The sequence below is a fragment of the Phyllostomus hastatus genome, unplaced genomic scaffold, assembly GCF_019186645.2.
Source record: "Phyllostomus hastatus isolate PE091 unplaced genomic scaffold, TTU_PhHast_1.1 phas_contig_62, whole genome shotgun sequence".
NCBI lineage: Eukaryota > Metazoa > Chordata > Mammalia > Chiroptera > Phyllostomidae > Phyllostomus > Phyllostomus hastatus.
In genome coordinates this window covers 19,645,198-19,672,915 of record NW_025333921.1, presented here as the reverse complement: position 1 = coordinate 19,672,915, position 27,718 = coordinate 19,645,198, and the positions used below count along the sequence as shown (strand labels likewise).

Sequence of the window (27,718 nt, the reverse complement as noted above, 5' to 3'; positions counted from 1 at the left end):
GCAACTGAGGGCCAAAGCAGAGAAAGGGCCAGCCCCAGAGGCCTCAGGATGGGAAACAAAGCAGGTGGGAAGGCTGCAGGTGAAAAGGCAAAAGAAAGAAAAGACAAAATCAAAATTAATAAAGTTTAATTAAAATCTATAAGACATTGTCGAGTAGCAATGAACTCAACTCAAGTAGGTATATATTAATGACTTTTAATGTGGAATGCCAGCAAAATTTCCTGTGTGACAGAGTGTGGGGCTTGGCCTGTAAAATTCAAAGTGCCAGGGGCCTGCCTATGGTCTTCAAATGTGCCACCCCCAAAACATAGATGCATTCCCTCAAGAAAGAAGCAGTCCCCCTATGATCTGAGATTAATTTTCTAACATGTGGGGCAATGAAACAGCAAGAAAGGAACTCAGGTTAGTTACAGAAAAATGAAGCGGTGCTTCTCAGACGTTCATCTGTAATGCAGTCCAAGTCCCTCCGTGCGATGCCGCCGCCAGCCTCTTCATCTCTGGGGCCTGGTGGGGCCCACCTACCCTTGAGCCCTTCCCATTTCAGCATTTGGGTTCACCAGCCTTCCCATTCTTTCCCACCTCTGAAATAGAAATCTGCCACCCCCTCTTTCTTTGAACCTAAATGAATTAATTTAAGGAATGAAGCCAGAGAGCTGGATTCAAGCCTAGAGGCCTCAGACTCATCGTGTGAGTCTAGGCAGATCCTATCCTCCCTCTGGCCAAGTCTTGGTCTTTTGTCCATGAAATGGAATAATGATGCCTACCTAGCAAGGCTGCTGTAAGGACCAAGGAGGCTGTGGCCTCCTGGGGCCTCCACAGCTGTGTGAGAGACACCGCTTCTTAAACAAACTGGACTGCATTGAGCTTTGACTAACAAAATGAAACCTAAGGAAAAATGGTTTGTGTTAAGCTATGTTGAACCCCAAAGAGGCGTTTCACAATTGGCCTTCCTGAGCTAAGTCTGGGGAGGTGAATTTTTATTGTTCCCCATGATCTTTTTGCTAGGACTCACCATCTCTTTCTACCCTTCCCAGTGAGAGAGGTACCGGAGCTGAATTGGTGGGGAAACAGTTTTAGTGGGGAGAGGCAGGGAACTGAGGCTTGGCTCCTGGAGATCTGAGTCAGCGGGTAGGCAGTCAGGGCGGGCCCAGTCCTTGCATGCTTGGGGAGATGGTGCAGGAATGTTCCTCCAGCCCAAGGCCTGGGCTCTGTCCACTGCATCCTGGCTCCTGTTCTTATGGACACAGCTGCCTCAGCTCTGATTCAAGAAATGGGAGATGCCTGGACACTTGTTTTGTGGCTTCATCCAGGGGACTTCAGAGGCAGTCCGAGCCTATTGACTGGCCTGGGCATGGGTGGTGTGGAGGGAAGCAGGCAAGGCCAGGCCACATAGCCTACAGGGAGCTGAGCGCTAGCTTGAAGCATCCCCCATCCCCCGGGAACTCTGGGTAATGCAGCCAACTTCCACCAGCCACTAGAACTCAAGTTCCTTGTGTGTGCACGAAAAACTGGACATGGTAGTGTCGGGTGATGAATGATCCTAGGTGGCTCCCCCAGAAGGTGGTGCAGGTGTGGTCCAGGTACAGCTATGCGTGTGTGACACCTTTGCTATGTGCATGTGTGACTTTGTGGTAGTATGTGTGTATCACTGTATGAGGGTATGACTGTGTGCATGAGATTGTGGAATGACTGTGAGTGATGACACAGTGGACACTGACACTGTGAACAGATGACATGTGTGGACGTGGCTGTGAATGTGAGTGTGTGTGGCACTGTAGCTAGGAGTACAACTGTGAGAGCACATGACCATGCATACATGTGCATATCGCCAGATGTGACATATGTGCCTATAGAGGAATTGTGCAGCTGTGTGTGACTATGTGTGCTTTGGGTTGGGCCAAAGTGTCTGGGACCATGTGGATATATGGATGGTTTTGTCACTGAATGGAGGGGCAGTGGTGGACTGAGCCTGGGACCACAGGTCTCCCCTAGCCCCTGCTCTGCTCCAGATGTGGCACAGTGGTTCACAGCCCTCCTGTGTCCAGGAGACACCAGGATGCAGGATCTGAGAACCACCTCTCCACCCCACATACAGCCACAAAACAGACTCCTTCCCTGGATTGTGCCAAGACTGGGTATCAGGGGTCCCAAACCCTCAGGTCCTGGTAGTTGCACAGGGCAGAGAGACCTTGTTTTCCACTTCTCTCAGAGCAAAATGAGAGAGGGGACTGGAGGCAGCATGGCCCAGTTCAATCTGGAACATGTGCCTGGCATGTAACTGAGGCCAGCCAGCAAGCCATGTTACCACCAGGATACTCCCCACACTATTCTCCCAGCCCCAACAGATCTCAAATTCCTCCAACACCCCAACCCACACACAGATAGAAAGAAACCAAAGAGAGGGGCTGTGATATTCTCAGCGCCCACCACATATGATATCTCAGCCTAGAGACCTCAGGATACCTAGAGTAGGCCTGGCCCATCCCAAGACTTCACATTCTGGTTCTTCTCCTAGGTCCAACTCCCTCTCCCTGAGGAGGAGAGCTATAGGAGACCACCCCTCTCAAGGAAGGGATACAAGAGGGCAGTCCAGGGCAGGAAGTATGAATGGGGACTTTCCAGGCACTGTGGGTTTAAGAAGAGCATTCCCATCCCACCCAGACTGGCCTCGAGAAGGAGCCATCAACCCCCCAACCCCCACAGGCCCCTTGCTGTGGTCAGGTTGCCCTCTGTAAAGGGACGTGAACGTCAAAGCTAAGAAAAGATTAAGGTAGGAAAGGTCCTCAGAGGAGATGGAAATGAGGGGAGGAGGGCAGGGAGGAAGGAGAGGCAAGGTCCACAGAAAGTCCCAAATCTGACCTAACTTTGACCCAGGATCAAGGGCCCATTCGAGACGTTCCTCTGAGGACGTTCTGCCCTGAATAAGGAGCCCTTGTTGCCTGCTCCCCGACTCCAGCTGGCCCGAGCTCCTGGGCCCCTCGCCTGGCCAGAGACTCCCCTGATGCCCAGACCACAGCACTCCTCCCTCCACCAAGTCTCCATTGCCCCCAAAGAACACCATGGTTTCACCACACTCCTCTTTCCCAGGTGTGAAGATTCCTGTTCATGCTGCCTGGGACAATCCCAAGGGCAGGGCTGGGGTGTCCTCAGTGTCCAACACGGAAGCTACCACATGGCTGGATACCCAGGACAGCCTGGGAAATGACAGTTTCTGAGCTCCGTCCCCTTCTCCTGGACTGAGGTCTCCTGGTGAGAGGAACCCCACCAATTAGGCTGTCCTGGGACATAGCCTCCCATCCCTTCCTCGTGTAACACTTAGCCATAGATAAGAGCAGCAGAGTCAAACCCCTGGCAGAACTCCACCGCTGGTGAGATGTGAGTGAGGTCTGGGAAGGGTGTGCATCCAGCTGGGGTCCTTGGCCACCTCTAGATCCCCAGATAACACCTCCCACCAGCACAGCCCTCCCCCCAGCTGTTGAGGTTATGGGGTAAATTTTGTGCCTCGGGGACAACTAGGGTTCTATCCTTCCCCCACCCTCATCCTCTCTAGGATGTAAATTAAAAAGTCATGTTTTTATTATCTTAATTGTAAAAGGTTCATCAGAAAAAAAAAAAAAGAAAAAATATTCAAGCAGCAGCAGCCAGGAATAGCCATGACCTCCTGGAAGGGCTAGCAGTAGCACTTGTCAGTTCTACCCAACCCAATGCTGGACCAGGCCCTGGCCTGGGGGGTAGGAGTATCCCCCTTGAGGATGTAAACAACTGGCCAGGACCCAAGTGGGCATTGCAGTGAGGCTGGCCATGGGTGGGCAGGCTCAGGGTCCCTGGGGTAGTAGGCAGGTCAGCCTGTCTTTTCCCCTTGGGTTTCCTACCATGCACCAGGAAGGGTTCCAGGATTCACAGGGCAGAGGACCCCAGAAGCCTGGGGGTGTGAGCCTGCTGGAGTGTGAGGAGTTATTGCTGGTGAACTCAAAAATCTGGTACTTTTTGGATGTCCCCACCAGGAAGACAACAGCAGGGTCCTGGGGTCCATGACTTGTCTTAGCACCTGGAGCCCAGGGGAAAGATGCTGCATGGTCCCTAACCAAGGGCAACAGGGGCTTAGCAGGTGAATGGGGGTCAGGAGGGAGTTGGCCAGCAGCCTATCCCACAAGGGGTGGGGGTTGGACCGGGAAAGGGATGATGAAGGAGCAAGGAAGATCCCTCCCCATCAAGGTAGGGAAGCAAGGTAGGAAAAGTGAGGGGGAGAGGAAGGGTGTTTTCATGCCTCCATACCTTTGCTCATGCTGTACCTCTCTTCTGAATGTCCTCCCATCTACTGCACTCATTTACTACCTAACAGGTCCTTGTCATTCTTCAGGATATCACTTGAATGTCACTTACACCATGGAGTCTTCCCTGATGGGTAAAATGAGTGGTCTCCTCTGTGAGCTTCCAGGGACCCCTTATTTACTGTGGGTAATTCTGCACTGCCCCCATGTGTTTCTGTGTCTGATCCCCACCTTGACTGGGGACATCTTGAGGGCAAGCATGCCACAGCCCTGGTGTCTAGCATCCAACCCAGGACCACAGCAGGCCCCGGTGTCTGCTGAGTGAATGAGTGGGTGGCAGCCAGGAGAACAAGCTCTGAAGGTTCTAAGGTTGGCTAAGACCCTGGCCTGGCCTCAAGTGACTGACCAGCAGCCCAGGCTTCAGCCTGGAGGGTTCCTGGCCCCATTCTCACCCCTGTTGTCCCCTGACCTCTAAGGGGTAAGAGACGACCCCAGGGGTAACCATGACTCTTCCAGAGCCCACCCCCAGCTACTGCTGGTGCGGGAGGTCTGGAAACCAGAGTACATTGCAGTGACCAGGCAGAAGGCAGGGTGGGGCCAGGTACTTGAGATCAGAGGTTGTCGTACATGCGTAGTGTCTTCTCCAGCTGCTGGCCTACCCGCTGGTAGAAAAGGATCTGCTGGCGCAGGTAGCTCTGCATCATGTGCTTGAAGTCGAGCTCACGGCGCTGGTGGAAGTGGTTCATCTCAGCTTGCAGGGCGAAGCCCACCACACGGCAGCGCCTGCGAATGCCATCTGCTTCGTCCTGCACCATGCGGCCCTCGTCACTCATGCGTTGGCTCTCCTTTACCTTGGCAAAGGCGCCTGGCACAGGCAGAGCGGAGGACAAGGGAGGTTAGGGCTCTGGTCTCCCCAATATGTTCCCTAAACCCTCCACGAGTCTCCTCAAGGGCAGACAGCACCCTTATCAGACAGTACCTTTATCAGCTCCAGCTCCAAGACTCCAGACCCCTGGTCCAGCCACTGGGTATCTCCACCAGGATGTCCTCAATCCTCACCCAAACCTGTGGCATCAGCAGCAGCTCACACCCAAGTAGTCACAGCTCTGCTTGCTACATTGATTTGTAGGACCAGGACATCTTAATTCAGCCCAAACATTACCTCCAGAAAGCCTCCCCAGTATCCCCACTGCATTAGGTGCTCTCAATGCTCCCACAGCTCTTACCACCCTGTGGTTTCTCTAACTGCATCCCTCTGGGCTGTGAGCTCAATGTTTCAAACACCCAGAACAAAGCCTAGCCCACAGCAAATCCTGATATGTGTCCACTGAGCTGATCCAGCCTGTTCCTCACTGGACAACTACAACAGCCTCCCATGGCCTCCCCACCTCAGTCCCGACCTCTGAGAGGTCTTCTACAGCACCTGAAGAGCAGCTACGCTGGACACCCAAGCCTTCCCTGGCTCCCCTGTGTCTGCAGATCAAGGTTCACACTCATTCGTGAGGCCCTCTGGGAGCTGGTCCCTGCACCCATTCCACACTGACCCCATGTTCATCAGATTCACCCTACTCTTTCCTAACTTCATCTCTCTGCCCCCTGGATCCCTATGAACAATTTAGTGCCTTTCATCAGGTACACCAGAAGCCTTCCTCAGAGCTCCCAAGCATAATGCTTCCCACCCGACCACACTGCTGATTCTAAAACAGAGCCTCAAAGGCCACCTGGAGATTTCCTTTGTGTGTGTCTCCCCCACAGACTGGTCCTGGCCCCTCCTCACTCCAGCTCCCAGGGGACTAGAGGAGGCCATTGTAATAACCAGGTGACAGATGGAGGGCAGGAGATAAACCTGGGCAGGTGACCCACTTTGGAAGAATCTGAATGAATCAACAAGCAATTGGAGAATAGATTCCAGTTCTGAATTAACTGGTATTTGACTAATTCTGCATTGAAGCTGGTGGAGACAGTTGCTAAGAAGAGGAGGCAGTTTGGCAGTGCCCGGCACTCACTACTTGCAGGGCTGTAGAGAACCCACTGTGCAAAGAATGAGATGGGAAGGGTTGGCACAGTGGGCAGCACCCTCCCAAGTACTTCAAAAGGATCCACTGCACAAAACTAACATGCTCATTATCCATGCTTCCCATTTCTTCTTTAAGAAGGCTTCTCAAGGGTCTTCAAATTGTATTCTTTTTCCCTTCAAATTGTTCACTTCATTCAAGATCAATTTACTGATCATTTACTATATGCCAGGCCCAGGGCTCTAATTCTGGAAATAGCTCTGGAGGCTTTTAGAACTGGCAGCACCCATATTAGTAATCAAGTACATAGCTAATTGGTTAACACTGGCATTTTGAGCAGACAGACTCAAGGTTGGACTGTCTCCACGGCTGCTCGCTGCACTCGTGGAAACTCTGCAGTCACCAGCTCCCAGCCCATTCAGTCCTGTTCCACCCCAATTGCCCAGACCTGAGCAGCAGAAGTCGCATCAATTCAAAGCCTGTAATGAAGATCAATACAAGCCTTCAGAGCAGGAGAGGCCCTAGAGGCCAGATGCTCTGCCTATCTGCCAGGCCCCTGCTAAACAGAGGAAACTGAAGCCAAAAGGGAAGGGACTTGCCTAGGGGCTTCCACCTCTTTCCTGCCCCTCACATGGGAGATGCCTGGCCCAGAGGTATCCCTCCACAGCTGGGGGGTAGACATGACTTCTACTGCAGGGTGCCCGTACCAGGTCAGCCAGGCATTTGTGTGGGGCCACCAGACAATGGACTCGGGGATTTGAGAAAGTCCCGAGGGATAAAGAAGGACTATAAAAAGGTAGAAAACAACAGGACAAAGAAACTAAAGTTAAGCTTTAGCAAAAGGAACCTACTGGAAGAGGAGACACAAACTAGCCTGGATTCCACCTGCTGAGAAAGTCCAGGTACAGTGAGGGTGGACCTGTACTTGAGGGGGTACTTCTTGCCCATGGCCTTGGAGGAAGGAAAGGCCCCTTTTGTTGATGAGGAGATTAAGGCCCAAATAATAGAAATGAATTTACTGCAATTGCTAGGTATCCACAGACAGGCAAGGAGCCAGGGAGTGAGGGGAAGGGGGAGGCCCCACCCTGCTCTCCATCACCTCTCCACCCTGTGACTCAGATCTGGGGCCTAGACCAGCTAACACGAACATGCCCCAGAAACTGGCTGGGAGTCAGGGCTTAGGCCTGTCCAGCACTCACCCTTCATTCTAATGTGGACTCAACCTGAGAGCTGAGGACCCAGGGGAGCCTCCTGCCATGGCAGTTGTCCTGTAGGCGGGGTCCCAGAAAGAGGGGAAGGGAGGCTGGAGCTTCAGAGCTCTAAGGTCCCAGGCGTAGTCCCACCTTAATCAGTCTTGTCCCACCTTTTGGAGATTGTTACCATCTACTCCAGGTTGCAGGCAGGAGTCCTAAGTCCTGGTCCTCACTGTGTCACCTCTAGCAAGCCACTCCCCTTGCCTGGTCTACAGGTCTCCCAATGTCACAGGGGTCAGGTTGGACTAGATATGATGTTACTGCCAACTGCTCACAGCAGAATAATGCTTTAGTTTCCACATCTGAAAAATAGGTAAGAGTACCTTTCCTCTAGTTAACTGAGGTTTGACTGAATTAATGCATGAAGTACTTAGGACGGCAATAAGAGTTCAAGATGCTGCATGCAGCTGTGTGCAAACTGCTTTTTAGTCACAGCAAGAACCAGCTGGTGGGGTGGTTCATGGAGATCATTCTCTTTGTTTATGGAAGCCTAGGATGGCTGGTAGAGGGAGGGTTAGATGATGGCCCAGAACAGAGGGCCCACCTGACCCAAGGCGGGTGCCTGGACTGCAAGGGCCACTTTACTTTGGCCAGTCTAGAAGCTCCTTGGCCCCTCCATGCATGCTCTGTGATCCTGGGACTGCCTCCAGCCCACCGAGCATTCTAGATAAGTTAGCGCTAGAGCATCTAAGCCTCCCTTTCCTCTCCTTCCCCTCTTAGCTCATCTATGACAAGCAGCCATCCCTGCGGGAGCTCCTTCCCTCATCTGTCAGGCACAGTGGACACAAGGCTGTGGAGTCAGACACACCTGGGCTCCAATTTCTGCTCTGCTCAACATCCCACCTCACTGCGCCTCCTCTGTAAAAAGGAGGGTGTCACAGTGGCCTTCCTGGCTTGGAGGTGATGAGTCTTAGGATGGAGCCATGGCTCTCAGGTGGGAGCCCTAGACGGTCACTGTCTCCCCTCATTGTTCCAAGGTAACTATTATCAGAGCCCCCTTACACCCTCAAGACTGCCCTGGTCTGGACTAAGTCCAGGGGCTGGACCAGTGGGCAGACAGGCTAGTGAGCCTCATCTTAGCGTCACCCAGACTCTGTGTCCCATTTTACTAAGGTAAACACTGATGGGAGAGAACTCTCTCAAGGTCACCCCAGAGACAATGTTTGTCCAAAGCCTGGTCTCCTGATCCGATCTAGGCCTCCCATTCCTTTCTTCCATGGCCTCTCCCACACCCTCACCATATTTCTGATGTCCAGACAAGCTGGACAGAATCTTGAGCACCCAATTTTCCTGCTCCTTCCTCTGAGAAAAGGCTCTAGTGCAGGGCCAGCATGGGATCTCTCCTCCTTCCAGCAGGCTATCAGCCTATAAAACCTGCCCAATTCTGTGTCAGCCAGATTCCAAGCCCCCTCCCTAACTCACCAGAACACAGGCCTAGGAATGACAGTGCAGAGTCCAGAAAGAGAGAGAATAAGCCCAGAAGGGGCTCGCTTATTGGGGAGGTGGGCTGGACTCTGCCTAAGCTTGAATACATCATGCCAGAGGACTGTTGGCCACTCATTCTTAGAAACACCTCAAGTGGAAAGTCAGAAATGGCCTCTCTTAGTTCTGTCTCCCTGCACAAGGGTCAGAAAGGCCAGTCTGGCTTCACTCCCTTCTATTTCAGTACAAGCCTGGGAGCCCTGGGTATGGGGCTGCCTGACGCACCTAGCCCTGCCCTGGGTGAAGGTCCCCAGGCACCCCACGGCAGTGGTTTAGAAGCACTTTAACCACTATGCCCTTGCTTCCCCCTCCCACTGCCCACATAGAAACATGCCATCCAAGGAACTGGTTAAACCAGCTTTCCCAGGCCCTAAGGCTGCAGTGGGTGTGGCTCCTCTTTGAACCAGGGAGACACCTGCCCCAGTGGGCCCCAACCAGCCAGGCCATCTCCTCTGCCCTATCCCTGCCCAGAGCTCAGAGCTAGATCTCAGGCATCACTGTCCTCAGTCAGACCCTCCGCATTAAGTCTCCCTCCCCAAACCTGGGCCTAAGAGCTCACTGAGTCCACTCTCCCTTGTTTTATAGATCAGGAAACTAAGCCCCAGAGGCAGGAAGGCACTTTCCAGGGGGAAGAGCCAAGACTAGAGCTCAGGCCTCCTGTCTCCTAAAGCTGAGAGAAGACGAAAGGAGGAGGAGGGGAATGGGGAGATGAGAGAAAAGGGCAGAGAAGAGAAAAGAGAAAGTGAAGGGAGAAGGGAAGCTTGGAGCTACAGAAGTCAACCTCCTCCTAAAGGAGAGCAGGGCTGGTTTGTACCACACTCTCCTGGATACTGAAAGCCACCTGGGCCACCTGGGGGTGGCCTTTGCTGACCCCCAGGCATTATCCAGAGGTCCGACTCCTGGCCCCACCCAGAGGAAAACTCCCTACCAAGCCAGGCCTGACCTCAATGCCTAGGGGCCAAGGAGCCAGCCCCACGCCCTACAGTCTTCCCGAGTTACTAAGCAGCCCCAGGGAGGACCACACCTTCTTCTGACATCTGACCTGCCTGTTGTCCCCAGAACTCAGTCACCGCTAGGTCAGGTCAGCCCACTCACTGCTCAGGCAAGAAGACAGCTCAGGAAGGGGGAGTTAGATGGGCCATGAGACCCTGGTTCCTCCCTGGCCCAGCCTAGGTGCCCCTGGGTAACCCGGGATGAGTCACTTCCCTGGCAGTTCCTAGACAACCCTGCAGTAACAGAGAGGGGCCCATCCTGTCCCTCCCCTACACAGGGTCCGTGAGAACTGAAAACATGGCCAGGTTTGGGAGGTGGCCAACATGGATGTGTGCTTGGGTAGGCACAGAAGGAAGGGACAGTTTCAGCTGGGTCATGGGCTCCCTGTGCAACCACTCTTCCGTGGACACCACCTTCTTCATCTGCAAAATGGGGACCACTGACCTTTGGCACACAGATTGGGAGCTTACAGATAGGACATGCAGTGGTGAGAACAGACTCTGGAGGGAGGTGAGCTTGTGACTTAGTGGGAAGATAGGCCACATTGTGCTCGTTGTCTGGGTCTATAGCTGTGTAAGCTCCTCAAGGGCAAGGTCCGGGCCCTGGTCATCCCATGTTCTCAACTCCAGCCAGATACCTTGAAGGGTACATTGTATAACACATAAATGAGAAAGTGAGACAGAAACAGAAGAAAGCAATGAAGAAAGGAAGGAAAGGGCAAGAAGGTAAACAGCAAGCTCCATGAGGACAGAGACCAGATCTAGGCACAATAATATCCCTACACCTAGAATAGCACCTGCCACATAGTGGGTGCTCAACACACTTGTTGAATGAATGAACAAGACAGAGACAGAAAAACTCGAGTTGTTCTATCTGTGTAGGCCATGTTCATAACCCCACATCCAGCAGACAGCAGACTCACTGCAGGTCTCCAGACACTCTACACTGGCTCTTACCTTTCTGCAGGTGGATGATGTCTGGGAAGTTGGAGAGCAAACCCTGGTAGAGAGACAGCATGTCAAGCATCTGGAAGAGGTCATTCTTGGGCTGCTCAGCAAACATCTCACCGACAGCTTCATAAGTACGGCCCGTATGAGAAATGGCACTGTTGAGGGCCTCAGAGCTAAAGAGGGGGTCCAACTGGAAGGCATGACTGATGGCTTGGAAGGCATTGCCCAGCTTTTGGAACTCTTTGCGGAAGCCCCCTACATGCTTGCGCACCAGCTCCAATGCTACAGTGCTGAGCTGCAGGACGCTGTCGTCCATCTTCTTGCTGAAGGCCTTGAAGGTGTCCACACGATCCTCCACATCCTGCAGGTCCTGGTGCTCTGTGGGGATCTGGAAGGTGAGAAGGAAGCTGGCACCCACCATCTCATCCTTCTCTGCCCGGCGTTTGCCCATCTTCCACTGCTTGTCATCCAGGCAGCTGAGAAAATGCTGGAAGCCCTCATACTGGGATAACACAGGGTGGCTGGTCATGTGGTCCATCCAGAGGATGAGCCGCCGCTTCCGCTTCTCAATAAAGTCCTCCTCAAAGCGGCCTGTGGCCTGCTTCTCTGGCAGGTGGGGCACAGAGATGACAGTGAATTTGTGAAGCAGGCGGTTATAGAGCCAATCAAAGTGCTTGTATCGCCGGTAGACAGGGGAGCTAGCATGGGTGGGTGTGAGCTTGTAGGAAATGTAGCTTTTGATGCCCTTGAATTTGGTCTGTTTGGTGGGTTCCTCCACGGAGCAGGCAAACGGGTGGGGGTTGGCCTTCCACTGGGGGCCACGAGGGCCCATTTCAATGGAGTATGTCTCAGTGATCTTAGCCATCATGGGCACATCGCCCAGGATGAAAGCCTCCACTCCAGAGCGCACAAAGCATGAGAAACGGTTGAGGTTGCGTCCCACCACACTACCTCGCTTGGCAGATGCCAGGCTGTCCTGTCTCTCCAGGGATGGCTTGGGCCGGAAGACCATGTGCTGGCTGGGGTAGGCACCAGGGTAGGAGAGGTTGAGTGGGGGGTGCCCATTGGTGCCCAGCCCACCAGCCCGTGGCTCCTCCATTACTGTGCATCCATCGTCCCAGTCATCCCAGTCATCATCATCGTCCTCCTCGAAGCTACCCTGGTTTAAGAGGAAGCCACTGCCCCCACCACTCCCAGGGCTGGCTGCACTGGGGCTGTCGTACAAGCTCACCTGGGTGCCTGGAGAGCCTGCGGGGCTGCTGGAGTAGTCAGCATGGTTGAAACTAGTGCCAGAACGGATGATCTCCACATAAGAGGCAGGGAAGAGCCCTGTCTCACCGCGGCTGTTCTGGCCCTGCAGCCAGCCATCTAGTGAGGTCTCACTGAAGATGACCAGGTCCTCACCCTGTTGGATGTTGATTTCCTCCTTGTTCTCGCTGTGGAAGTCATAGAGGGCTCGGCCTTTTAGTGCCATGGCTGGGCCAGTGGTAGAGAAAGATGAGGAGAGGGTCCTGCCCAGAACTGAGGTGTCCAAGAAGGTACTAGCAAACCAATGCCTGCCCCAGCAGCTCAGTCTCTCAGTCCCTAAGGCAGGTCTCAGCACCCAGAGATGCTATCTGGCCTTCTTCTCTTCAAAGCTGTGCCCATGGCCCAGAAACATCCCTATCAAGTCCCGCAGCACGTGCCTGGGGGCAGGGGGACCTCATATCCATAGTTTTCCTCCCTTCCCTTGGCTGCCCCTTAAGGGGAGTCTCTCCCTCCTCCCACTCTCAGTAGAAAAGTCAAGTGACTCGGAGAAATCAGCCCTGAGAGGGCAAGAATTCCACTTTCCACTGGAACAACGTTCTGAAACAAAAGAGAATCACTCCAAAACGGTTCCAGAATGCCTGCAGCTCTGGCTCCCAGCTCCTTCTGGCTCCTCAGGCCTTGGAAGACTCTGTCACATTCCTCCGAAGTTCTGCTCCTTCCTCCTTCCTACTCCTCTTGGGCCACTGGGTTTTCAAAAATCCAGAAAATCCAAGAAGGGCAAGGAGAAAAGCAGTGGCTTCCTGAATCGAGTCCAAGGGTGGATGTGTCCAGCTTCCCAACGAGCCAGGCTGGGAAAACAAGGACTGAGGCTTACACAACAGGCCGCCAACTCTCGGACCAGACGGGCCAGGGGGTCCCGGGCAGCTCGGGCACCCGCTCCTCACTCAAGTGGCCAGCCCCCACCCAAGGGAAGGAAGGGAGCAAAGTGACGTTCAGGCGATTTCTGTCCACCAGTTGAGTGGCCTCTTTTGTTTGCCTAATTATTCAGCAGTTTATGAGCCTGAAGCTGACCTGATCCGAGTCCGAGGACCCCGTCCAAAGGTAAGCCGCCCAGCGCCCGGCGTACAGAACCCCTGCCCAGCCCTGCACGCATACACTCAACAGGAGTTAGCAGAGTGAGCTCCACCGAGCAGATGGCGTGGCGGGCCGTCGGCCTCCTTTCCGTGGGTCCCGCAGTGGGCGGTAGGCTGCGGCCCCTGCGCCCCAGCCGGCTCCTCCAGCACTCGCAGACCCTCGGCACAGCCAGCGAGTGGCCAGCTCCAAAAAGTAAAAAATAAATAAAATAAAAAAAGTCGATTCCGGGAGGTGGCGTCCTGGAGGAGGAAACAGCCGCAGGGGAGGAGCTGGGTAAGGAGAGGCGTGGAGAGAGGGAAAGCAGGCAAACTCCACTGCTCTCCCGAGCTGCGCAGGGCAAGGCAGGGACGTCGGCTCCGCCCTCCCCGCCCTCCTGCCCTTAACTACCGCAATGCTTTGGCCCATCGCTAGCTCCTTTATCCGGATACGGGAAGACCCGGACCCGGCTGGGGGTAGGGGGTGGGGTACGAGCCTCTAGGAACAGCCTGCCCTCACGGAGAAAAGCCTCTGCCCTGAGGGTCTTGTGCATCTTGAACTCTCTCCTCCCCTGACAGCCACTGCCGCCTCCTCTCTTCCTAGGATCCAGTCACCCTCCTTGCCTTTTCCATGACGCCAGTGGAGAACTCTGAAAGTTTGCAAAGTGAGGGGCTGCAAGGAGGGTGCCAGTGCCGGGACCACGAGAGGCGATTAAAAGAGGGTGCCTGGTGAGTCACAGACGTTCCCCACCTCAGCTCTGGTGGGACTGGGCAGTGGTGGTGCAGCCGGAGATTTTTCTCCGGAGGGGCCCCCAGAGGCGGCAGCACCCTCATGGAAGAAGCCTCAGTGGCCTGGGATAGTGGCCGCTGCGGGTCCTAGTACCTTAGCCAGTAAGAGCCAGGAACTGCCTTGGGAAGTTTCCTTCATGGAAGTTTTTTGATTGACATGTTGTAGCGACAGAAACAGGCCCAGGTACCACACCTGGTTCCTTGTTGCTTCGTGACGCGGTGGGGACAGGGTGTTCTGTCTGCCAGCAGCTGCAGAAGCCGGGAGACTTCCAGGAAGAGGCAAGGGGGATTTGACCCTTCATTGGCCAGCTCATCCAGAACATTTTGGGTACTGACTGCCAGGCACTGTTCAGGGGCCCTGGAATTACAGCACAAGGCAGTCTGGGTTCCTGCTCTCAAGGGTTTACAGTTCACCCTCTTGACCTTAATCCATCCTTTCTGTCTCTGTCTCATTCATCCCAATCATGCACTCAAGAAAACATTAACTAAGTAGCTTTTTCAGTACCAAGTCCCTGGACTACAAAGAGGAATAAGACATTGTCCTGACTTTCCAGATGCTCAGGTGTGTCTGGAGAGGTAGACAGATGCTCCCTGCCCAGTGTGACCAGTCCCATGAAATGTACTACAGATCGAAGCCTGTATGGAGCAAGAATCAAGGAGCAGGGAAGTCTTCCTGGAGGAGGAGATGTGAAGCAAAGGCTTCAGTTCCTACTCCTCTTCCTGGCCATGCCCTGGAACCTTACCTACCCCTCTAGCTAGGATTTACTTCCCACTCATTCTCACTCTTCCCACTTGTTGCAGATTAACTGGGCACCAGTTAAGGTGGACACCTTTGGCTATTTTGAGGGATGTGATCTGCAGGCTTCTGGCTCTAAACTCAAATTCATTGGTGCAGTAAATAGATCCAATACCCTCCCTGTGCAAGGCTGGCATTTGACCCAAATAAAGTCCTTTTTTAAAAAAATATATTTTATTTATTGACTTTCAGAGAGAGGGGAAGGAAGGAAAAAGAGAGGGAAAGAAACATCAATGTGTGGTTGCAAAAATCCAAATTTTTGCATCAGTAGATAGAGGCAGTTTGGGCTGCTCCTTGGGAAGCCCAGGTACCAGAAGGTTAGCACTGTGAACCAGGAACCCCCAGGAGAGGAAAAGAGAATGGTATGACAAGTCTGTCAACCAAGAAACTGTAAGATCTTATCCCCCTCTGTGGTAGCAGCCTTGATTCTAAGGACTCAGTTTAGCCTAGTATCTCTATGACCAGAGCATAAATACATGTTTCTCCCAGCTGCTTTGAGAGGCCTCTTTTCTGTGATCTCTCTTCTGTTCACAAAGCCTCACTCCAAGCTAGGTGTAACAATAGCAGCTACTTCCTTAGTGCCTCACACTGTTGTAAACATTTTATCTTTATTAGCTCACTAAATACAATTGGGATTTCTGCTCTCATATGTCTAGGGTCCTACTTCAGTTCCATCGCCCTGAAGGGCCCCCAGCCATCACCTTGATGGTCTTTGCTTGGTTCCCAAACACTTCAGTCACACATTTACAGGCCAGCCGTCTTTGATTTACTCCCACATCTGCTCTGGGTGGGTTTTTCTAACTCTCAGGGGCCACCCTTATTTCCAAGTTCTTAGGGAAAACTCACTCTTCAGCCTCACAGACATTTCCAGAGCTTTTATCCTCCATTCCCACCCTTCCAGGGACTCTCTTCAAGCCTAGGAGTTACAGAGCCTCTGGTCACACTTCCCAGGAAACCACTAACCTTTGTGGTTTCCCTACACTCTGCCCATTAGTTTGGGGAAAGTTCCTTTATTAAATTATCTTCACATTATTGTAATTTGAGTTTGTTCTCTCTTTCCTGCTGGGACTCTGATTCCTGCACAGGAAACAACATCCATCCCCCCATCCAGGCATCCAACTTCCTTCCTTAGGAAAGGAGTGAGCAAGGGAGAGCCATGGCCAGTGGTTTCCAGGGAGACCTGGCCAGTGGCAGCCCAGCAGACACACTGGACATTACTACAGTAATGCAGACAAGAGATGATGAGGGCATGAAACAGGGCAGGAGTAATGGGCTAGAGAGAAGTAAATATGGGAGTTTATGGAGGTGGGACAGATAGGAATGTTAATCAACAATATGTGGGTATTAAGGGAAGAATCAACCCACACAGTAAAAAAAAAATTGATTCCTCTCCCCTACAAGCTACTGCCCCATTTCTCTGTTCACCTTTGCAGCAAAGCTCATGCAAACGGCACCCATACCAACCAGTTGCCTACAATTAAAAAACCCTTTTTCTTCTTAAACCTCTCTCGCCATTCTTTCACCTTCACACTCCACTGAAACTAAGCAAGGTCATCAATGACTCACTAGTTATTCTCAGTCCTCCTCTTTCTACTCAACTTAGTAGCATTTGACCAATTTGGTAATTCCTTCCCCTTGCATACACTTTCTTCACTTGCTTTGGGGAGACCATATTCTCCTGGTTTCCTTCTACTTCCCTGATTCATCCTCTTCTTTCCAATAATTCTTAACACTAGAGTGACTCCAGTATTGTGGCCCTCTTATCTTTAGACTCATAGCTTCAAACTCCATTCATCTGCCAATAACACCCAATTTCTTTTTTTAATCTCCACCCCAACCCTTTCTCTAAAACTCCAAATTCACATCTTTCTCTTTGACTTCTCCCCTTGGATATATACACATCTCCAACCCAACATGGCCAAGATTGAATTTCTGGTCTTGCCCCCCAAAACTGTTCTACCTGGCACCCTTCCCTATGTCAGATAATGAATACTTTTTTTTCAGTTGCTCAGGCCAAAAACTGGAGGCATCCTTGACTTCCCTCATTATCCTGGGACTCCTCTAATCATCGTCTCACTGCTACTGCTGCTCTCCTGGTCCCAGCTACCATCTTTCTCGCCTGGATCACTGCAACAACTTCCTAATGGTTTGTTTCCACCTCTGCCTCCCGATAGTCTGTTCTCAACATGGCATCGGGGTGATCCTTTTAAAACGTAAGTTAGATGTCAACCCTCTGCACAAAACCCTGTAATGTTCTTATCTCACTCAGCAGAAAAAATCCTTACATAGGCCAACAAGCTTCTTTATGTGAGTCCCCTTGCCTGCCTGCCTAGCCCCCTTTGCTTCAACCAAGATGGCTGTTACTCCTCTTCTGACATGCCAGGCACATTCCTGTCTTAAGGCATTTGTACTGTTGCCTCTTCCTGAAATGCTCTTCCCCTAGATATGCACATGACTACCTATTAAATACCACTTCAATAAAACCACCCCAACATGCCCTATTTAAAATTATAGCCCATCTTCACCCCAAGCCCTTCTAAATCCTGCTGAATTGTTTCATGATACCACCCACTAACATATAATTTACTTATTTATCATATTTGGGGAGAAGTGCTCCAGACATGTTGAGCAAGAGCTAGAAGGGAATGAGGCTAAGGGAATATGAAGGGTAGAGATAAAGTGCAAACTGGGAGAAGATATTTGTACCATATATAATTGGTTAAGGATTAATATCCAGGATATATAAAGAACACCTTCAAATCAACCAGAAAAAAAAAAGAAAGCCATCTATATAAGTTTGTTACTGTAGTTATTGTAACAAATTACCACAAACTTAATGACTTACGACAACACAAATTTATTACCTTACAGTACTGGAGATCAAAAATCCAAACTCACAGGGCTTAAATCAAGGTGTCAGCACAGCTGTGTTCCTTCTGGAGACTCTAGGGAAAAATCCATTTCCTTGCTTTTATGGGTTTACTAGAGGATGACCATATTCCTCTAGTAAGGACCCCTTTCATCTTCAGAGCCAGTGATCATATCACTCAGACTTTTGCTTCCATCACCATATCTCTTCTGGTTCTTCTGTCTCTTTCTTTCACTTACTAGGACACTTGTGATAACAGGGCACCCACCCAAACAATCCAGGATAATTTCATCATTTCCAGATCCTTAATTTAGTTATATCTGCAAAATCCCCTTTGTCATGTAAGGTAACATACTCACAGGTTCTGGGTGGACATCTTTGGGGGTGGGGGGCATAATTCGACTTACTATACAGTCTAATAGAAAAATAGACAAAAGACATGAAAAGACATTCCAAAACGGAGTAAACACATCAGGGAAATGAAAATTAAAATTACAATGAAATACCATCACACACTCTCCAAATTACTAAAATATTTTAAAAATAACTGAGAACGAGGAACAAAGGACAACACTTTCGTTAAATATTTGACAGTATGTAGTAAGTTTGAACATGCACATACTTTACAACTCAGCAATTGGGCTCCAAGATATTAGAAGTTATTATATGTATATGTGCAAAAGAAAACCTACAAGAATGTTACTGGCAGCACTGCTAAAAAAAAAAAAAAGTCCCTCCAGCCCTGGCTAGTGTGCTCAGTGGATTGAGCGCTGGCCTGTGAACCAAATGGTTCCCAGTTTAATTCCCTGTCAGGGCACATGCCTGGGTTGCTGCCAGGTCCCCATTTGGGAGCAAACAAGAGGTAGCTAGTCAATGTTTCTCTCCTTCACTTTCTCCCTCACTTCTCGTCTCTCTGAAAATGAAAAAAATAACATGGCTTTTTTTAAAAAAATAGTCCCTTCAAAAAAAATCCAAAAGGAAAAAAGATTAATAAATTGGATAGAGCCAAACAATGGAGTATTATGCAGCAGTAAAAAACAACTATAGCTACATATAATTCCATATGGTGTGATTCCTTCTAAGCAACACTTCTCAAATGTTGGTATATATACAAATTACCTGGGGATCTTGTTAAATGCAGATTCTAATTCTGTAGCTCAGGAATGGGGCATGAAATTCAGCATTTCCAATGAGCTCTCTGCTGGTCCACAAGCTACACTCTGTGTGAGAAGGATGCATATTTAGGGATGCATGTATAATGATAAAATTATTTTTCTTTCTTTTGTTTTTGCCAGGGCAAATGCAGTTTCCCACTACCAAAAATGATGCAGTGGTGTCCTGGCCAGTGTAGCTCTCAGTTGGTTGGAGCAATGTCCTGTAATCAAAAAGTTGCAGTTTCCATTCCCAGCCAGGGCACTTGCCTAGGTTGTGTTTCCATCCAGGTCCCTGCTCATATGATCTCACTCCAGGCATGTATGGGAGGCAACCAATGGATGCCTGTCTCTCACATCGATATTTCTCTCTCTCCCTTCCTCTCTCTCTAAAAGCAATGAAAAAAATGTCCTCTGTTGAGGATTAAAAAAAAATTTTTTTTAATTATGCAGTCGAGTTTCCCACATTTGGGGAAATTGCTGGGGTCAGCACATCCAGGGTGCAATGGATAAACCTCACTCTGAGAAAAACCACCTTTGTGATTATAGTATCTCCCCAGCCAGTTAAGTATAAAACTGTTTTTCTTTTCTTTCCATTTAAAAAAAAAGTTACTTATCCATTTTTAGAGAGATGGGAAGGTAGAGAGAAAGAGAGGGAGAGAAACATTGATGTAAGAGATACAGCGATTGGTTGCCTCTCACACACCCCCAGCTGGGGGTCCAGCCAGCAACCCAGGCATGTGTCCTGATTGGAAATCGAACCCTCAAATCTTTCCCTGTGGTACTCAATCTACTGAGCCACACCAGCTAGGGCTAAAACTTTTTTTTTAAACAAAAAATTCAGAATAGATACTTTTACCTCTATTTAGGAGACTGGGTGGGAGACCTGGTGACATTAAACTGGCTGTTGGGTTTATAAGTATTCATTATACTTTATAACTTACATATGATACAAATTCTATTTATCATATACCAAATATTATACTTTAAAAAAAAGCATACAAAAAATGATCAGCGAAGAAGCTAGGTGGCGTCAAAGGCTTGGACAAATAAAGAGGTTAGTCTTGCAGCCTACACGCAGGTATAGGTTAGAAATAACTGAGTTACCTTTGTTAACTCAGTATTAGGTGTGACCGGATATCCACCCTGTCAAACAAATTCGTTTGAGTCTGCACTGAAGGGTCAAGACTTGTACCTACTACCCAAGCTTCTCAAACTTGCTGGGTTTTATGAATCAAGTGGAATCCTGCCAAAATGCAGGTTTCCAGGTAGCTCCCATACAGATCCCGATTCTGTGCATGTAGGAAGCGGCCGGAGAATCTGTATTTCACAGGTTCACTGCAGCCCAGCCCCATTTAGCAGGAAAAAAACGTTCCGCCCTCCCGCGAGGTCTCCCACAAACTAAAAAGAACCTAACGGTCAGCACTACGTAAACCCAACGAAACAAGCGCCGCCTTCCCCCTTCCTCGCAACTGGCCTCTTAAGCTCTTGTAGGGAGACTCTCCTATGAGTCCCTAAAACACATCCATCTGAATGACAAAAAATGATCACGGTAGAAACAGACGGGCTCCTGGCAATTCAACTCGGCTCCGCCCTCCCGGCCCCGCCCAGATCCCTCTCCCTCCGGGCGAGTGAGGGAAAAGAAAAAACGCGAGATACAGTGTGGAGGCGTGGCCCCACCCTGACCAATGGAAGCTGGGGGCGTGGCCATGGGCCTTCCCCTCATTGGCCCAGTTGTCCGAGTGGGCCATCGTTTGTAGAGGCGGAAGTCACGCTGAACCCGGAACGTGTGCTCTGCCTAGCGTCCTAGGGATACTGCAGCTGCCGTCATGGTCCGGAAGCTTAAGTTTCACGAACAGAAGCTCTTGAAGCAGGTGGACTTTCTGAACTGGGAGGTCACTGACCAAAACCTACATGAGTTGCGCGTGTTGCGGCGTTATCGGCTGCAGCGGCGTGAGGACTACACGCGTTACAACCAGCTGAGCCGTTCAGTGCGCGAGCTGGCGCGGCGCCTGCGCGACCTGCCTGAACGCGACCCATTTCGCGTGCGCTCCTCCGCCGCGCTGCTGGACAAATTGTACGCTCTTGGCCTGGTACCTACGCGCACGTCACTCGAGCTCTGCGACTTCGTCACGGCCTCGTCCTTCTGTCGCCGCCGCCTGCCCACCGTGCTTCTTAAGCTGCGCATGGCGCAGCACCTCCAGGCTGCCGTGGCCTTCGTGGAGCAGGGCCACGTGCGCGTGGGCCCCAATGTGGTCACCGACCCCGCATTTCTTGTCACCCGCAGCATGGAGGACTTCGTTACTTGGGTTGACTCATCCAAGATCAAACAGCACGTGCTGGAGTACAATGAAGAGCGCGATGACTTTGATCTGGAAGCCTAACGGGTCTTCTCTCGCCACTGCTGCATTTTATAGGTTGGGAAGCTGAGACCTGATGTTGGAGATTCTATAAGGGCGCTTTTCCCCAAGTGTGTCAGCCAGTCCTAGCACACTCGGAGCCAAAGGGTACGCCCCTGATTTCCACGAAATTTTCCTAGCCCTTGGACTATTGATAATTAAATGTGACTACCTTGAAACAACGGGAAGCGGTTTTGTGCCGCGCTGGGGAATTATTAGGTTCAGGTTCCTTTAACATTGTAATGTGAAAGCAAAAACTTCGCATCCCACCCCTGCTTTCCTCTTATGCCCTAGCGGGACAGTTTGGTTCATTTAATTCTAATTTTTGTTGCTGTTCATGGTTAAGCTATGTGCCAATGTAGAGAATTTGGTCTTAAGTTTTTATAAAATGGGTAAGACTTTAGTGAACAGTATCCCGTCCCTTGTTTAAAGGAATGCTTTTTTTTTAATGCTAATAAATGGTCCAACTGCTTTGTAAGTACAAATTTTTGCCTGTTTGATTTTTTTCAAGTGAAGTCAGATCTACAGGTCTCCTTGGCTCAGGAACCTAGAGAAAAGTAATAGGGTCAGCAGCTGCCTGCCGGTAAGTGAAGCCCTACAACGGGTAGCATGTAAGGTTGCAGGGTGTTTGTTGTACAGACTGAGCAAATTTGTCATTTTACCAATCTCCTTTGCAATGAGTGTTTCCACAGAGCTCTTTCCTGTAGAACTTCCTGTTGATATTCCAGCCCAATACTATATTAGAGGGCTGAAGTGTTTGCTTCCTTAAGGAAATAATCGACCTGTAGCTTGGCCATCCAGCCACTGGCCCCTCCAGTGGCCCAGGAGGTTCTTGAAAATGTAGATGTTACTAGGCGTGGGAGAGAATTGGAAAGAAGAGTAGGGAGACACTTTGTTTTTCACACCAGACTTCTCCAAGAAGAATAAATAGAATGCCAAAACCAATAGAATGGCTTTTACATGTACCTCTTCCATATCCCCTGGCAAGAGGCAGCTCTTGAAGAATCAATGAAGGGAATGAGGCACAATGAAGGGATGACAATAGCAAATGTGTTACATGCCAGGTATGGTTTTAAGGACATTACATATCTTAACCATTTCATCCAATACTCCTATGAAGTAGGGAATCCAATTACTGTATTCTACTTTTTAGGTGAGGGAACTGAGACAGCGATGGGTCAAATTACCCCAGATTGCATAGCCAGTAAGTGGTGTGGCTGGAATCATGCTCCCTTAAGAAACTCAACATTGGCACTGCTGACACTTAGGATGTGTCAGGTTTTCTTTAAGGTCTCAACTATGCCTCAAATATTAATAAGATGCCCTATATACATATTTATTTGCTACTAAAAATTGAAATAGCTCACCAAGAAATATATTACAGTTCAAATTTTTGAAAACCAGAGAATTGAATTAATGTACCCTGCACTAATCATACTCTAGCCAAACCACTCCATGTTTTCTTTTCTATATTCCTTCTACACAGGTCACTTGCTTTTAAATCTTGATTTTGGGTGACATCTTACTGACTTCAGGCTTTTAAAACACAACACCACCCAGACCTATTAGTGCTTCTTTCAGTCAAATGAAAAAAGGAAGTGTATTGAAGTCATTCAAATACAAACTACATATTCTTTATAAATTACTGACATCAAGGTAGACAAGGAAAAGATACAAGAAAAAGACATCACAAAATTTCTATAATAGGTTGTTAAAATACTGATATGCAGCCCTGACTGGTGTAGCTCAGTGTATTGAGTGCTGGCCTGCGAACAGAAAGATTGCTGGTTTGATTCCTAGTCAGGGCACACGCCTGGGTTGCTGGCCAGGTCCTGGTTAGGGGGCATGTGAGAGGTAATCATGCAGTGAAGTTTCTCTCCCTCCCTCCCTCCCCTTCTCTCTAAAAATAAATAAATAAAATCTTTTTTAAAATATTGATATGCCGTTTATCCTAGCATAGAGTAGCTTTTCCAAGCTGCTGCATAATGACCTTAAAATTACTAACAAAAAAAAAGTACAAGAATGAGGTTTATGACTAAAGTGGCTCCATGTCATAATTATTCCCCATGCTAATATTATCAGAAGGATCTCCATGATATAGGCAATAATGACAGCTACATCTACATCTAGATTTTCTGAATCTTGATTCAATCTCAGGTTTCCTGTGAGTTTTGTTTTTAGAGAGAACGTTTATTAAAGCTGGGGACAGTGAAACAAGGAACAGCCTAGGATAGGGAAGCAACAGAAGAGACCTAGGCGGGGCTGCTTTGGCTCTCTAGAAATGTTATGGGAAAGAAGTGAGCCAAGATAGAGCTACTGTCAGCTCGATGAGAAGTCAGACAAAAGGGGCTTAGTGAACAGTTAAGGGGATTAACCCAGAACAAACTGCTGCTGCCCATTGCTCCCTTGGTTGCAAGTCTCATGGAGACCCTTAAGAGTTTAGGAGTTGCATGGAAGGGAAGAAAGACATGGGTATGCTTCCAGGTGGGAGAGCATGCTGGAATGTGTGGGTTCTTGACTCCTTGCAGAAAAGGTTTCAAGACACTAGTCCAAGTGATTTTGAGAGTACGTTTATTAAATCTGGGGTCAGTGAAACAAAGGAAGGGTTTAAGATAAAAGAGACAGGATCACAGCGACAGGAATGAGCCTAGACGGGGATGTCTAATGAAGGAAAGGAAGTCACAGTAACAGAAGTGAGCTGGACTGCATGGACTGAGGAAAGGAAGTTACTGAGGTAAAAGGAGGGCCCTTGGAGACAGATTCAGGGGGTTAGACCAGGATGGGTAGCCACTGCCTGCTGCTCCCCTGATTGCAAGTCTCCTGAGAACATTTAGAGTTTAGGAGAAAGAAAGCAAAAGTACCTGCCTGAGGAAAGGGGTCTGGGGATGGGTGTGTTCAAGAGAGAATACACACTGGGTCCTTTGTCTTGAGGGTTCTTACCTGTTGGGGGTTTTTTTAGGATTTTATTTGTTTCCTTTTAGAGAGAGAAGAAGGGAGGGAGAAAGCAAGAAACAACAGTGTGTGAGAGATACATCCATTGGTTGCCTCTCACATGCCCCCAACTGGGGATCTGGCCCAAAACCCAGGCATGTTCCCCATCTGGGAATCAAACTGGCAACCTCTCAATGTGAAGGCTGGAACTCAGTCCACGGAGCCATACCAGCCAGAGCTTATTTGTTTTCCAAAGGCAGGAGTTTTAGGGGAGAATTTCAACAATATTCAATAGGTTTCCAGGTGTGTCCTTTAATATGCTGATGCATCAAAATGATCATATAGGAGAGTTTGGGATCATTCTCTGGTCAGCTTCACTGCTTTACTTTTATCTTGGATTTGGGTCTAATTGAGCTTTTTTTGGTTTTTATTCCCCTGACTTAATTCATTCTGGGGTTTGGCTGGCACTAATGCCACCAACTGGGTCTCTGTTATCTAATCTCCGTAACCAGGATGATTTAATCTACTCACTCTACAGTTAGGGAAGAGAGTTATAAACCATCTGCTCCTAAGTATCCTTGGTTAGGGAAGATAAGATCTTGTGACTTATTAGCTGGCTACTAGTTGCTCAGCCTTATTTAACTATCTTATCTCTGTTTTCCTCATTCCACTTGCCAAGGAATTTTCCTAGCTTCTTACTATTCTGCCTCAAGGCAGCAGTCGCATCATGGAACAGTCTACTACAGAATGTCATGTCTGATAGGAATGCCTCTGTTTGCCTGGTGTCCTGGGACCAGTCAAATAGCAGCAATGGTGGGAGCTCTGAGCCACACCAACAATGTGACGTAGGGTGGGAGCTTTGGGTCCTGTAGCTGGACTTCTTGACAGGCTGGAAATTGAGATCAGCCTCATGGGCAGTTAACTGTTTCTGCATGATGGAACCTTAATAAAGACTCTGGATACCATGGCCCAGTGAGCCTCTTTTGGTGGCAGTACTCCACAAATACTGTCACACACTGAAGCTGAGAGAGGTATGCTGTCCTAACTATATGGAGAGAGCACAATGGGAGCTCTGCACTATGTGCTTCTTCCCTTGGCCTGATTTGTATCCCTTCTGTTTCTCAACTATGAGCATAGCAGCTTTTAGTGAGTTTGGGGAGTCTTTCTAATGAATCTCCAAATCTGAGAGTTTGGGGAACCCCCTGAACTTGTGTTGTCCAAAATGGGGACAGTCTTAAATTTTTTTTAAAAATGAGGACAGTCTTGTGTGGATGGGCTGTATGCCCTAATTTTGCAGTTGGCTAAACTCTCATAACAATTATTTTCTCAGTAATTTTCTTTAAATCATATTGCTTTTCTTTTTACTTAAGTTTTGTTTAAAAGTAAACTGCCCAAAGAAAAGCTTTAAGGATGTTAACCAGTCATATCTGAGAGTGAAGGCAAGACAAATTGCCTTGATGCCTTCGGATTTAATCATAAGTTTACGGTGTTCTATAATAGTGAAATTACAGAATTTACAGAATAAAGTATCTGAAGTTATAGCAGGTGGGTTAACATGTTTCCCCATAATTAACACCTAGTAGCATTTGCCTGAGGTGAATGATACATTCTACAGGTTTTAACTGGAAGCTTTTGAAGTTAGGATGTCTCCAAAGAACTTTTTTTTGTTCCCCTCACTTCTTTATTTTTTTTCTTTTCTTCTTATTTTTCCCCTCAAGGAACTTCTTGAAGACAAATTAGCCAGGCCATTTCATGAAAATAGGAAAGTGAGTAAGCACTAATCAAACAAGAAGGGATGTTCAAGGTAATATTATTTTTATTTTTACAGTAGTCAATAAAAAAAGTACTTCAAGCACTTACCAGTTCTTCTTTTTCTCTTTTTTTCTTTTGAGGTAAAATGCCTGTAACATGAAATTTACCATCTTAACCATTTTTAAGTGTACAGTTCACTGGCATTATATACATTTACATTCTTGTGCATCATTGGCACCATCAATCGCCAGAACTTTTTCATCCTCCCAACTGAAGCACTGTCCCCATTAAACACTCACTCCCATTCTTACTTCTCCATCCCCCTTCCCCACTCCAATGCTTCTACTTCTGTATGAACTTGACTGCAGTGGTTACTTAAAGAAAAAATCTGTTTCTCTTCTTTACTCTACCACACACTACTCTCAGAATACTTCACTTTGGGCACCAGAATATATGTGTGTAATGACACTCTGGGCACCAAATGTATGTGTGGGGGTGAGTCACACATCAAGCAATTCTGTCAGATGAGTTTCCTACAATTCAAAGCTGGATGGCTGCAATTCAGCTCAGCTCCAATACATGGATGTGGTGTAAGAGTGATACAGAGAGAGCTGATCAGATCACTGGGAAGGTAGGGAGGGGCTGTAGGAGGAGGTTGCCCAAGGCAATGGTAAACAGCCCAGGACCAGATTGGCTGAGAAACTGAATGCCACCAGAGCCCATGGAATTATGGGTAAGAAGATTTGAAATAAAAGGAGCGCTCTCTCTTTCTGTTGATAAAAACCTTCCATTTATACAACTGCACTTGGAGTGCTCTTCCAGTTGCCACAATCCATTCATCACTTAATAAAGCCAATTAGATTTCCAAATTTATTCAGATAATGTTTTTTCAATTTTTATTTATATTTTAGAGAGAATGGGAGAGAGAGACAGAGAAATGATTTGTTGTTCCATTTATATATGCATTCATTGGTTGGTTCTTATATGTGCCCTGACTGGGAATTGAATCCACAACTTTGGGGTATTAGGATGATGCCCTAACCAACTAAGCTACTCATCCAGGGATGGTGAATTTTGTTTTTAAACAGTATATACCACCTTTTTAAAAATCTACTTATCTGTCTCTGGGCATTGCTTTTGCTTTTTAGCTGTTTTGAATAATGCTGCTATGAACATGTACATACAAATATCTGAGTCCCTGCTTTTAATTCTTTTGGGTACATTCAGGCTTCCTTTCTGTCATTCATTCTCATTTTGTTGTGACTCTTATGTCAGTTAACCTATGGTAAACTTAAGTTTCTTATGCAATTGACCCTTGAATGATACGGGTTTGAACTGTAAGGGTCTGTAGTAGACAGTTAAGACAGGCATGAGCAAAGCAAGCATGATAGGCCAGGTATAGAAAGTCACCAGTGAGGAAAGCCCTGCATACCTCACAATGGGCAAAACTGAAAACAAGGACTTCACCCCTGGGGCTATCCTTCTTCCCCTAGCGTATCACTGGAAATGCAGTTTAGACCATGTCATTGGTCATATGGTTTGGACTCTCCCCTGACCATTTCTTTCCTAGCATGTCACTAGTGATGTGGTAGACTCCCTTAGAGGAGGAACTAGAGGGCTAGAAAATATGTATTTTGCCATGTATAATGCACTCCCATCTATGATGTGCACCCATGTTTTTATGTGCATTATACATGAAATTATTAGATC

The 27,718-nt window shown here is 48.7% G+C and overlaps 2 protein-coding genes, 1 long non-coding RNA gene and 1 pseudogene across 3 annotated transcripts; 2 read left to right on the top strand and 2 right to left on the bottom strand.

Annotated features, from left to right (window-relative positions):
* Positions 1 to 109: 109 nt before the first annotated feature.
* Positions 110 to 13,619, bottom strand: SNX33 (sorting nexin 33). Its single transcript, XM_045848688.1, has 2 exons — positions 10,971 to 13,619; positions 110 to 5,136 (listed from the first exon to the last, which is right to left on the bottom strand). Exons 1-2 carry the CDS (start codon positions 12,436 to 12,438, stop codon positions 4,883 to 4,885), a joined length of 1,722 nt encoding a protein of 573 aa, XP_045704644.1. The 5' UTR covers positions 12,439 to 13,619; the 3' UTR covers positions 110 to 4,882.
* Positions 13,620 to 13,640: 21 nt separating this feature from the next.
* LOC123825295 lies at positions 13,641 to 26,060 on the top strand. The gene is made up of 3 exons (XR_006786867.1): positions 13,641 to 14,050; positions 16,911 to 17,119; positions 25,975 to 26,060. It is a non-coding gene; the product is annotated as an uncharacterized LOC123825295 (long non-coding RNA).
* Positions 19,352 to 19,498, bottom strand: LOC123825331 (annotated as a pseudogene).
* On the top strand, positions 19,641 to 21,810 carry IMP3 (IMP U3 small nucleolar ribonucleoprotein 3). The gene has a single exon (XM_045848689.1). It carries the CDS (start codon positions 20,756 to 20,758, stop codon positions 21,308 to 21,310), a length of 555 nt encoding a protein of 184 aa, XP_045704645.1. The 5' UTR covers positions 19,641 to 20,755; the 3' UTR covers positions 21,311 to 21,810.
* Positions 26,061 to 27,718: the final 1,658 nt, after the last annotated feature.

What these genes read in the sequence shown, in the direction of transcription:
- SNX33 (XM_045848688.1), bottom strand. Translation starts at nt 12,438, where the DNA reads ATGGCACTAAAAGGCCGAGCCCTCTATGACTTCCACAGCGAGAACAAG. An exon ending in CATCATCCACCTGCAGAAAG is followed by an intron (nt 5,137 to 10,970) that starts GTAAGAGCCAGT and finishes TGCCTGTGCCAG; the next exon opens with GCGCCTTTGCCAAGGTAAAG.
- IMP3 (XM_045848689.1), top strand. Translation starts at nt 20,756, where the DNA reads ATGGTCCGGAAGCTTAAGTTTCACGAACAGAAGCTCTTGAAGCAGGTG.